The following is a 12,882-nucleotide window of genomic DNA, read 5'->3' as shown; positions in this document are numbered from 1 at the left end:
TCTTAATAACCGCAGGAGAGCGTAATAATACTTGCCCAATGCATAGAGTGTCCATTTAAGGAAAAATGTTTTGGAACATAAACAGTTAGTGTAGTTTAGAGTATGAAGTAGCAATCATGTGTAATTTTTTTTCTTCTGAAGTGTAATTTATGAATCAGTCATGTTCTTGGTGGCAACACTGCACTCAAAGTGCAATAATATCGTTTTCTTGTTTAAAACGTGCTGGTAAATAAAATGGTTATTAAACATTTTATTAAAAAATCGTTTTCAAACGTAAAATCAAATTTACATTCCCGTGTGGTGAATAAAATGATTTTTACACTCATGTCACATTACCGTTATTTGCACTCTCATTAACAACAGAGTTGTATTTTTCTGTACTTTATTGGAAGGATTAACTTGAAGAAAAGGATCAATTAATTATTGTTGCTGTTGCATTATTATATTACTCTTAAATATTTTTACACAATACATATCACAATTGAATACTTCTTCATTTCGCATTTTGGACACAATTAGTTAAACATTTTAAGAAAAATGTCAAAATATTTATAAATTTTACTTATTTTTTTTAAAAAAAACATTAACAATTTAAATTTTAATACATCTATTTTTTGTACCGGATAATTTCAATTATTACAAGCCGAAAAATATAATTTATTATTTGCGTACGTTAAACTAATAAATTTTCACTTATTTTATGTAATTTATAATAACCATCATCATCGCATAGTCAAGTAATAATAAAAAAGGTAATATCTACAAAACTTACAGCTTTAACTCGTATATTCTTGAAATTGAATGATGATTCACACTTTTCTAAATCTCTATGTTGTGGGAGAGTGTTGATTTTTTGAGTGTTAAAGTAATACTAAAAATCTTTTAATTTCTTACGGCTCTGCTAGATTTCGACAGAATATTGTATGAAAGTTCTTATCATTGGGAATTTCCCGGTAAACTAAGAAAATGTATTCACACATGAGCATTGAACAAGAAAAGATATACGCATATTTTCCATAGCACTAAAGCCAACAAAGGATAATAAATATCCTTATACTATCTTCTGAGAGAAACAGAGACAACAATACAATCATTTGCTACCTGAAGGAATTTGTAGTTTAAGATAAATAAGATAACAAAATCATCTTTTTTCAGATAAATAATATTTTATGATAAATTCGAAGGCTTTTAGAGGATTCTTCACAACAATCGCGCAAATATTTGTAGATTTTCGAGTGTCTGATCATGTGTGCACTTTGATATTGACTCACATTACTCGTGTATTCTTCGCTCCAGCTGCGATTTTTATTTATTTCGCTTATAGCGCCACTAAAGGAAATTTAAATAATAGCAAGAGTAATTTCTTGCTGAGATCGATATTCACATGTGAGTGGATATTTTGTATGTACGAGTAGTATGTCATTGTCATGATTGTCTCTTGGGTTTTACATGCGGAAATATTAGCGGGTTATTCTTTTCTGAAGTGCTTTTTTTATTCTGTTATTCCATATTTATTTATCTTGTGTTGACAAAATGTGTGGAATTACGTGGTGTGATGTTTGATGATTCTTATGGGTATTTTTTCTTAGTAATATGGAATTTCGTTTAGTTTAAAAGGTCATATGATGATCATTATAATAGAACATCTTACTGAATGAAAAAAGGAGTTTTTCCAATTGCCAGTAACATGAAAATATTGATGAGTAGTCCTATACATATGCACATATCCGATATTATTATTTAAGCTTTATATGTACATGTATTTAGTAACACAGTGGTTGAAAATAAAATGGAAACTTTTCCAAATATTAAATTAATATTCAAAAATTCTTAAGGAATTTATATTAAGGATTTCATTAATATATACTTTTATTTACTTATATCAACAACAAAAAATAAGAACATCATTAAGGAGTGAGATCGATAAAATATTAACCACTAAGCCAACTGTTTAGATTTTTTTTTATTTGATTGAAATTATTATTACACTAATCAATAGTGTAATAATAATAATATTCGATCATTTAAAATCTACCACACTTTAGGACTTTTTTGTGCTCTTCAATTCTCTTTTAACAAGATCCCAATTCACTGGCCAAGCAGTTTGGAGGATTTGCCTCCCTTGAAACAAATACCACATTATTGTTCTTGTACCACTCAAGACCTTACTTACCATAGTGACAGGATGCCAAATTAGGCCAAAAATAAGTGGACACATTAAGAAGACTTATGAATGAAAGTATGCTTTTTTGTAAACTTTCCTTGATGTAAATTTCGGTATTTATAGAGCCCTTAGTAACAAATGTTTGGCTTTGTTTGCCGCAACTGCGTTGCTTGCCAAACCAATACCTTTTGGGTCCTAAACTTTTCTATAACATCCCTCGAGCTGCGATAAATTTCCCAGAACGTACGTTTCGCCATCCATTAAGCAGCAGGTATATTTTTTTATAAAACCTGACTTCAATTTCCGTTCTCTGTCTTTGGCCACTAAATTTTTAGCAGAGTTCCTGTCAAAAACTTGTTGAGTCTTGTATGTTATTAAACTTTTGGTACCAAATAGTCCGAGTAATGAACTAACCGGGCTGCTTTACAATCGGATGTGTTAGGAGCCCTTTTGAAAATGCTTTCTATTTATTGGCTTTAGAAACATCATATGGACCATTCATTCTACCTGAAGGATAATGTTTAATAACATTGGAAACAGTTTGATGGCAGACCTTTGATTGTTTGGCAAACTTTTTGTAGGCCCAAGTTTTGTTGAAAATAGTTAATAATTTTAGTACGCACTTTTTTCTCGTCACTCATTTTAATCAGATTAACAACATATTAAAATAATTGACATTAAACAAAACTGACATACTTTTCAAAGGTAACTTGATAAAAAAAATCAAATAATACTTGGGTTAAAAGTTTTATGGAAAAACGTTTTAACGATTTTAACCTTAGTTAAAATCTGGAAATAGAAAACAACTATTGTAAAAAGTATTCATATTCAGCTCGGACTGCGACAATAGGTAGTCCTTTTTTCATGTCCAAGCGGTTTTATCTACTGTGTATGTCAGGAAGATATATTCGTTCATTCGTGCGTCAGGTTTGGTTCGGCACTGAATCCATTTCTGACATGTGTAGGGCCTCTAGGGTATCACAAAGGGGCCAATATATCCAAGTGAGCTGGTTAATACTGGCTGCCTTTATAACCTAACCACCGCCAAACTTCAATATCTTATTTCTGTCCTTGGAGGTCCAGTCTCTATCCCTTCGGTCGTCTTACAAATGTTTTCCCATCACTGCCTATTAAATTATATATGAATTCATTCGAAATGGAGTATTGCATTTCTGTGTCGATCAGTTTAAATATTCTTTGGCAAATTGTATAGGAGCAGTGCCATGCGGGGAGTAATATTGGGAATTTCTTAAGGTAGGGTCACACATGACAAATATTTTACGAAAAAGACGTAACCACTAAATAAAATACATTTGAATTCTTTTATTTATTTCAAAAACTTATTTTATTTAGGATGATTCAAAACAAAAAATTTAGTTTTATTTTATTTGATGCTGTTTGATCTTACAAAATACTTGTAAGAGTAAACACGTCAAACAAATTTGTGCTAAAAAAAGTGGTTACGCTTTTTTAAGCAATTATTTGCCTTGTGTGACCACACCTTTACTTTTTTGCTATTCAATTACCTTGTCGTGGTAGGTGCCAAATATTGAGTTTTTACAGTGCATTTTCACGAGATTTGTTTATAATTCTTGAAACTGCTGATTTATTTATTGATTTTGTTTGTGCTTCAATCCAATACAATACAAGGCACTAGCCTTTTTTACTAACTATTTAAAAAAAAATGCAAATGTTGTAGTCTTCTTTCTTAAAGAAGTTTTTATGTTTACATTGTTTTGAAACGATTAAACCATATTCTATAAATTAACTTTTGTTAAACTTTAATACTTAAAAAAGGCCGAAAATTAATATATTTTTTTAAAACAAAACCTAGTCAAATTTTATTTATATTAGAATAAATAAATATTTGGTTAGAGGTCATGTTTTTTAAAACTGAAATTAAGTAATATAGTTCTCAAAAAAGTTTATTGTCACCCACTGTATATGATTGAAAAGTTAGAAAAACCCCTAGTTAAATAAAACTTTGTATATTAAACAATTATTTCATTACACATATAAATGCAATGCATTTGAATGAAATTTAGTTTTTGTTTTAAAAATACGTCACATTATTTTAAAAAAAATCCATGAAGCTTAACCTTAAATAATTGAGTAATGATAAGACCATCAAAGACAACTTTTGAAACAAATGCTATAATTTTATACTCCAACTTAAAACAATTCTGGTTTAAAAATGAAATATTTGCAAACTTTATACATATGTACCTATCACCAAACAAGAATTATCAGTAAAACTCATAATTTCAGAATTCAAATGATTTCGATAAATATTATCAGATAATTGAAACTCTATTAAAAGTAACAATATTTGAACGCCTTTAATGGTTGTTATTAGTTTTAGTTATTAAGGATACAAATTAGATCCCTTAAAGAGTTGTTATTTATTAAGAGTAGGTTAAGTATTCATCAAAATATTTTTTGAAATTATTTTATTTTTTCTAAAATCTGATTTTAGGATTTTATAAATATCAATAATATTTTACATATTTTTCAAACAATATCGGTATTCATGATGTGGAGCTCTTGGCTTAGTAAAAAAGCAGAATAATTTATTGACAAATATTACTATATCTAATGTATTTTGTTTTCATTTTCTGCTAAACTGCTCTTTTGCTACTTTGCTAGATAAAGTACTCTACATAGTGAATACCGCTAATGTTTGAATTTATAATTTTCTTTTAAAGATATATTATTTATATACGCGAACTAATGATTCATTTTGATATTATTTTATTTACAAACAAACGTGTATGTACTGCGTTAAAGAAAATGAGAGTTGGTTTAACCGCAGCTATATTAATAATTTCGGTATTTTACCGGTAATGTATACACAGAAAAAAGAAATTCATAATTGGAATGAATTTTGTAATAAATATTATTAATCGAACTTGACTTTTTTTTCCCAAACTATTTTCATTCAGAATAAGAACATATTCGTAAATATTATAAAATTGTACATGACGGAAATTTTTGCTTTTTTTACGTAAATTGTATGCTATTTTATAATAAATTGCATTATAATTGTATAATCTGATGAATTATTTCAAACATTTTTGCATAATAGCCATATATTGGCCAATATACATATATATTAAGACGAATTATAAACATCTGAAACTTAAAAAATATAATTAATCATAATAAAACATCAATAAACATTAAAGTATTTCATCCTTTTAACAAAATTTAGTGAATTTCGCGCATATTTTCACATTTTGTAGCTGAAAATCATAAAAAAATAAAAAATTTTCAAAGGAAAATTTCTAACATTTTTGAACAACATAAAAATAAAAATGAAATTGAAATAATATTTTTCAAGCCTTCTAGATTTTTTTTGAAAACATAAAATATGAACAAAATCATACTATTTAAGAAATTATTTATAAATGTTATGAATTGAATTCAATGAAATCAAATCATAATATTTATGTTGAAACTTTTTTCTGTGTATGCAAATGAAAATTATGGTAATTACCCAGTTGGGTACGACTTCAAGATATTCTCAATAATGGGTGCAGGACTATATGAAGACCTCGAAGACAAATGTAGGACTTTTTCGAACAAATGACGCGAAAATCGTGGACCATTAAAATAGAGACAATGTCGTTCACACAATAACAGTGAGATTTTTGTTTATACATATTGTTACGAAATTGTACTTGAATTCAAATATAACGATTTTAAGGGCTGATTTAAAAGTAGCATAGTGCTTTCAAGTAACAGTGCTGTAATGGCAGACTGCAACATATCTGTGGGCATTGTTAAATAAAAGCTTTCAGTTGATTTGATCGTAAGTTGGCAAAAAAAAATGTTTTTTGTTCGAATGAATAAAATTTTTCAATTTAGAGTAAAAAAGTATTCGTTCAATAATTGTCGAATACTCGAATAAATTTTGAAATATTGAATAAGCCAAGGAACATAATTTGTATTAAAAAGGAATTTCTATATGCATTTTTCATTATCAAAATTAACTAAAATATGAAAACCGAGTGACTATTAAATACCAGATCTTCGAATTAATTAATTCGAATGATATAGCTTCATTTAAATGTTTTTATTAAAATGATTGAATTAATTCATAACAGAATTTATTTAACATTTGAATTATAAAATGTTTGTTAATTCAAATCTATATTTTATTTTTTATCCATACATGTACACAAATTCAATGGCTCTCTTTTGCGTACTACTGATCTAGATCATTACTCACAATTTAAATGACTTAATAATCATTTTGTTTTCATCATTTGTATGTTGTTTGAAAAATTTTAATTTTTTTTTTTATATTTGAAGTTTTTTTTAAATGTTTGTGTTTTATTTAATTAATTTATTGTATCGTTTTCAATAATAAAATATTATTGAACTAAAATATTTGAAAACGATATTATCATAATATCGTTTTCAATAATAAAATATTGTTACGAAATTGTACTTGAATTCAAATATAACGATTTTAACGGCTGATTTAAAAGTAGCATAATGCTTTCAAATAACAGTGCTGTAAAACTGTAACATATCTGTGGGCATTGTTAAATAAAAGCTTTCAGTTGATTTGATCGTAAGTTGGCAACGCTGTATTCGATTTCGAATATTCAGTTAAAGAACATTGTAGAAAGTACACCACAGATGGCGTATGTATTAGAAACCTCTAGACAGTTAAAGAGCTTTCTAGATGGTAATGCAGTGTTATAAATAGTGGCAGAGGTTGCAGTCGTGAGTGAGTTGATCAGAGACGCTTTTCGAATAAACATCATCTGAGTGCCTTAAAGTGTTTTGTGTTTATCAAGTAAATTCGTGTACATCAGTCATGCCCAAGCCCTATACTCTTGGTACTCTTTTGTTATTGTAATTGCTCTTAGCTATAGGCTGTGTGTTTTGTATACTCACTAGAGCACTCAGCATTAGCAATACAAAATACACAAACAACTTTGTCTTATTATTTTTTTTGTCGTTCTTCACTGAATACACGCATGTTGAAAGCAACAACACTTTCGTATGCTTGCTGGTAAACATTGACGACTGCGATCATCCATGTAGATTTTGTTTTTGTTTATCGTATGATATTTTAAAAATGTGTGTGTTGAAAGTGAGTTTTTTTTTCTTTTTTCTTTGTATTAATTGGTTTTAGCAACAACAAATATTGAATAAAAAGTAGCTTTTCTTTAACTGTATTGGTGTTTACTCTTCCATAAGGAACTTGTGGGCACCCCTGGTGTACATTATAAATTGTGTCTGTAATTCTGAGAATTTATAAACCTGTATAAAAACATTGAGTGGCTATTTAATTCTGTGGTTGTTGTACATTTTAAATAAATAAAGAGTTGTTACAATTTTTAAACTACTAAACGGCTTTTATTTGCAATCAAAAGTATCCGGTTTATTATTTCTGGTTTGTTGGGTTAAGCAAATTAGTAATAGATATGAATTGAAGAATGAAATCCAACTGGTTCACGCAAATGTGCGCATTGCCACAGCTTTCTGATCCTCTCCGAAGACCTTAGTTTAGATTCCGCATACTGTAATTTAATTGCACTCATTTGCATTTGCAGATAACGCCTTAGTAAGTCGGACCTACAATGGGTCAAAATCGAGAAAAATATTTTTGAAATTTTTTTTCACAAATAAAAAAATTTCACAAAATTTTTTAAAAAATTGAAAAAAAATTATTTTAAAAAAAATTCGAATACAATTTTATTCTGTTTTCGAATACAATTTTTTTAATAAAAAATTTTTAAATGAAAATTAAAAATAAATTATTGAAATATTTAAAATGTTTATTTTTAAGTATAATTTAGAGAAGGCTGTGGCGAATAAAATTGAAATTTTTGAAAAAAAAAATTTCGAATAAAATTTTATTAATTTTTCGAATAAATTGATATAATTTTTTTTGTTGATAAAAAAATTAAAAAAAAATTTTGAAGTGCAAATCCAAAAATTTTGTGATGATCGGTCATTATTAATTATAACGAGCATAAATGTCTTAAAAATTTTGGAATGCACATACAATTCAACATAAATAAGTTTCATATAGACATAAATCACACAACCTAATTTGATTTCGATCGATCCATAATTTTTTGAAATTTAAAAGAAAAATGTTTTTGCTCATTTACTCAGTGTAGGGTATTATATGGTCGGGCTTGGCCGACGTTACTTTCTTAATGATTTTTTTATTTTTTTTTTTTTAATTAAATTTAAGTCAGACCAAAATTACAAGTCAGGTAAATATAGTTTTTTCTAATTATCAAAGTTAACATTCAACGTTAGTAATAAAACATACTATTATGGTGAAAATTAAAAAATAGTTGTATAGTATATTTAAATTTTCAAAAAATTTACAATTAAATTGGAACCAATTTTTCTCTCTGTGTAGTATAACCAACTATAAACTAAAAACAAATTTGGCAACACTAATTTTTTTACTACCAATCAGCTGTTGGCAAATGTCAAAATTATTATTCTTTAATCGAGCACCCGCACGCGATTTTTGTGTATTTTTTCTAAAAGTACGAATTAAATACACTAAAATGTTAAATTTATTAAATAAAACCGGCCTAAGGCTGCTTCCTTCTGTGCGATCAATAACGTTAACGGCATCAGCTAGAACAGGCACTGAGCAGATGATTAAAGAAGAACCAACAAAGCCAGTAGCTAAATCTAACTCCCCGGCATTAATTTTGCCACAAAGCTATGAGCAGTATTCTCCGCTGAATCTTAAAGATTGCAGACAAGCCTGGATAGAGAATTTGGATAGTGTGGCTGAAGAAAAATTAGGTTTAATTGAATTACACCCGGATATATTTGCCACACAACCCAGAGTGGATGTGATACAGGAGAATATTGAGTGGCAGCGTAAATATCGTTATGTAAGTTTTGCCTCCACCAAATCTAGAGCAGAAGTACGTGGTGGCGGCCGTAAGCCTTGGCCCCAGAAAGGTGGCGGTAGAGCTAGACATGGTTCTCTAAGATCACCACTTTTAAAGGGCGGTGGCATTTCACATGGTCCCCGCTCACCTACTACCCACTTCTATATGTTGCCATTTTTCAAACGAGTATTGGGTTTAACATCTACTTTAAGTGTTAAACTGGCTCAAGATGATTTACATATTGTCAAAGATGTTGAAATACCAAGTACGGATCCTGAATTTATTCTCGATTTAATAAAGGAAAGAAATTGGGGTCCATCGGTATTGATAGTTGACAAGTAAGTTTCATAATCTATCAGTACTTATATCCTGTTTATACCATTGTGTTTTTTAATTACTTTAGGAATGATATCTTTCCCGAAAACATTTGTTACGCTACGGATCAATTGGGATTCGTCAACATAATGCCGGCTTATGGCTTAAACTGCTATTCCATGTTAAAACATGACACTTTGGTGTTGACTGTAGATGCCGTTAAACATATTGAAGAACGTTTGTTGTACCAACTCCATCGCACGGATGGACATGCCAAGGAAAAGAAATTCAAATTAGATCAAGTTTAGATTTCGTGTGTATATTTTTTTTTTATTTGGAATTGTTTTTATTCGAATAAAAAATTAAAAATATGATATGCTAATTTTTTTACATTGAGGACCATGATACAATAATATTTTATTATTGTATTGGTATTTCCGTTTGGGGGATATTTTGAACATGTAAAACAGTACTTCTCTACAATAAAATCCACCAATTTACATTTCGTTAATAGTGGTTGAAAAAATCGAGGTAGTCCCGTTTTTTGCTTTCTGCTATTTGTGGGACGATTTTCTTGATTTAAAATTGAGGTCTTCGAAAAGTTGATTTCAACATACAGATGGACATGGATATTTACAATCCGCCATCTATATCGATCCATAATATATATATTCTGGATCATATTCTTTAGTATTCGATGTGTTTCACATGATTTTCGATTGCATTGTATTTGAGGAAATCAGACAAATAAGATTTTAATTCAGATTTAGCCTCCTTTTTTAATTTCCCTAAAATCTTACTGAGTTACAAAGATAACAAGTTAAAAAATATATTTATTTCATATTTTTGTATATCACAGTTGTACAAAAAATTGCTAAATTTTATTAACGTTTGTTTTTTATAGTTGGTTATTGTATTGTTTACTAAATAATTATTCGACTTAAATATAACATGAATGACTGATTTAAATTAAAAATTAGTTCTTCTTTTTCTTCTTTTCGGTTTGTCCCACATTCAGAGACTCTTGATATTGTCGCACAATTTGCTCTTGAACCTCTGGCAAGCAGGGAGAATAGCGAGAATATTCCATAGTAAATTCGCCTTTACCTTGGGTGCTGGATCTGTAAAATAATTTAATAAAAATAATTAGTATTTTGTCAGATTTTTAATTTCACACAAAAAAATATTCAAATTACCTCAATTCTCCAGCATAACCGAACATATCGTTCAAAGGAACTTCAGCATAAACGGTAAACCAACCTTCGGTACCATCTGTACCAGTTATAATACCATGTCTTTTACTCAATTGACCCATAACAGCACCCTGGAATTCTTCGGGAGCAGTTACCTCCACCATCATAATGGGTTCAAGAATTTGCCAGGAACCGTTTTGGAACACCTCTTTAATGGCACCATGAGCAGCCAACATGAAAGACAATTCACTGGAATCCACAATGTGATGACCACCATCTTGTAAACGGAAACGTATACCCGATAGCTTATGGCCGGACAACATGCCCTTTTCGGCCATTTCGCGGAAGCCCTTCTCTACACCAGGCACAAATTGTTTAGGCACATTGGTTCCCACAGTTTCATCATTGAACTCAAGCAAAGTGTTTTGTTGAGGTGGCAAAGGTTCCATTACACCAATAATACGAGCATATTGACCCGAACCGCCAGATTGTTTCTTATGCAAATAATCAAACTGACAAGGTGCAATCATGGTTTCTCTGAAAGCTACCTTAGGTTTGCCTAGGGTCACAGGACAATTGTATTCACGCTCCATACGTTGGGCATAAATTTCCAAATGTAATTCACCCATGCCGGAAACCAGAGTTTCCTTAACATCATTGTCAAAGTAGAAGTGGAAGGTGGGATCCTCTTTGGTAAATCTGGCAACAGCCTTGGCGAAATTGTCTCTGTCCTTGGGATTGTTGGGCTTAATAGCCATTGAGACAACAGGTTCGGGCACAAAAATAGATTCCATAGATAGACCATCTTTTGGATTGGTTGTGAATGTATCACCAGAAGCACAGTCGACGCCAAATAAGGCAAATATATCGCCAGCATATACCTCATTTACATCCTCCATATTATTGGAATGCAAACGTACTAAACGAGCTAAACGTACCTTACGACCTGTTCTGGCATTGAAGATGTTGTCACCTTTGCGCAAAACACCCTGATAACATCTCAGATATGTTAGTTGACCAAAACGACCAGCTTCCAATTTAAAAGCCAAACCCACAAAAGGAGCTTTGCCATCTCTGGCTGGATTTAAAACAATCGTTTGAGGCTCTTTGCCCTCTTCCTCAATAAAGGCAAGATTTTCCACCTCTCCAGGATTGGGAAGATAATCGACAATGCCATCTAACAGGGGTTGGACACCCTTATTTTTCAAAGCTGTGCCCACCATAACTGGTGTGAAGGTGCGTTTAATACAGCTTCTGCGCAAAGCCGCCTTTATGTCGTCTTCTGTCAACGACTTTTCCTCTAAAAACATTTCTCCCAAGGTCTCATCGACATTCGACAAATGTTCGATAAGTTCTAGACGTCTTTCAGACGATTCCGTGCGCATATCTTGGGGTATTTCATCGTAACGTATCTTGGTGCCATAGTCTCCATCGAAATAGATGGCCTTATTGCCCACCAAATCTATAATACCCTTGCAATCACTTTCCAAACCAATTGGCAACTGTATGAAGGCGGCATTGTGATTCATTTTCGAGCGCATTTGCGACAGCACTCTGTAGGGATTTGAACCCGTACGATCGAGTTTGTTTATGAAAGCAATACAGGGCACATTGTAACGTTTCATTTGTCGGTTGACCGTCAATGTCTGACTCTGGACACCACCCACAGCGCACAACACCAGAACTGCACCATCCAAAACACGCAAAGCTCTCTCTACTTCCACGGTAAAGTCCACATGACCGGGTGTATCAATTATATTAACGTTGATGTCTTTCCAAATTGTATAAGTAGCGGCCGATTGAATTGTAATACCTCTTTGTCTTTCCAACTCCATAGAGTCCATGGTAGCGCCAACATTATCTTTACCTCTCACCTCGTGCATTTGGGCAATGCGGCCGGTGTAAAACAAAATGCGCTCTGTCAATGTGGTCTTGCCACTGTCAATGTGGGCGGAAATACCAATATTACGTATTTTCTCAATGGGTTTGTGTTCAGCAAACTTCAGGTGAGTGCAATAACCATTCTATTGACGAAAAAAAAACAAAAATCTTTAGAAGATGCACTTTTTACATTGAATTTATTACATTACATAACTTCTCCCCTCCCCAATGATTATAGTTAAACCAATCAATGAAATACATTTCTTTAACTTACTTGCTTCAATGTTTTTAAGTTATTTAAACGCGTAACTAAATTGCTATTGACTAGGCGTTTTATTAAAGTCATCTTTAAACAATTTTAATTGATAATTTCGTAATTATTTTAATGAAATTTACGGAAAATACACAAAAATCTGTTCCACCAACCCACAAAACAGCAACA

At 30.8% G+C, this 12,882-nt stretch overlaps 2 protein-coding genes across 2 annotated transcripts; one reads left to right on the top strand and one right to left on the bottom strand.

The window, feature by feature from the left end:
- Positions 1 to 8,638: 8,638 nt before the first annotated feature.
- On the top strand, positions 8,639 to 9,740 carry mRpL4 (mitochondrial ribosomal protein L4). The gene is made up of 2 exons (XM_065499639.1): positions 8,639 to 9,389; positions 9,455 to 9,740. Exons 1-2 carry the CDS (start codon positions 8,713 to 8,715, stop codon positions 9,672 to 9,674), a joined length of 897 nt encoding a protein of 298 aa, XP_065355711.1. The 5' UTR covers positions 8,639 to 8,712; the 3' UTR covers positions 9,675 to 9,740.
- A 458-nt stretch (positions 9,741 to 10,198) lies between these two features.
- mEFG1 (mitochondrial translation elongation factor G 1) lies at positions 10,199 to 12,882 on the bottom strand. Its single transcript, XM_065500852.1, has 3 exons — positions 12,715 to 12,882; positions 10,563 to 12,583; positions 10,199 to 10,487 (listed from the first exon to the last, which is right to left on the bottom strand). Exons 1-3 carry the CDS (start codon positions 12,784 to 12,786, stop codon positions 10,343 to 10,345), a joined length of 2,238 nt encoding a protein of 745 aa, XP_065356924.1. The 5' UTR covers positions 12,787 to 12,882; the 3' UTR covers positions 10,199 to 10,342.

The sequence above is a fragment of the Calliphora vicina genome, chromosome 2, assembly GCF_958450345.1.
Source record: "Calliphora vicina chromosome 2, idCalVici1.1, whole genome shotgun sequence".
NCBI classification, from domain to species: domain Eukaryota; kingdom Metazoa; phylum Arthropoda; class Insecta; order Diptera; family Calliphoridae; genus Calliphora; species Calliphora vicina.
Note: the sequence above shows the minus strand (reverse complement) of the source record. Positions and strands in the feature narration are given on the sequence as shown.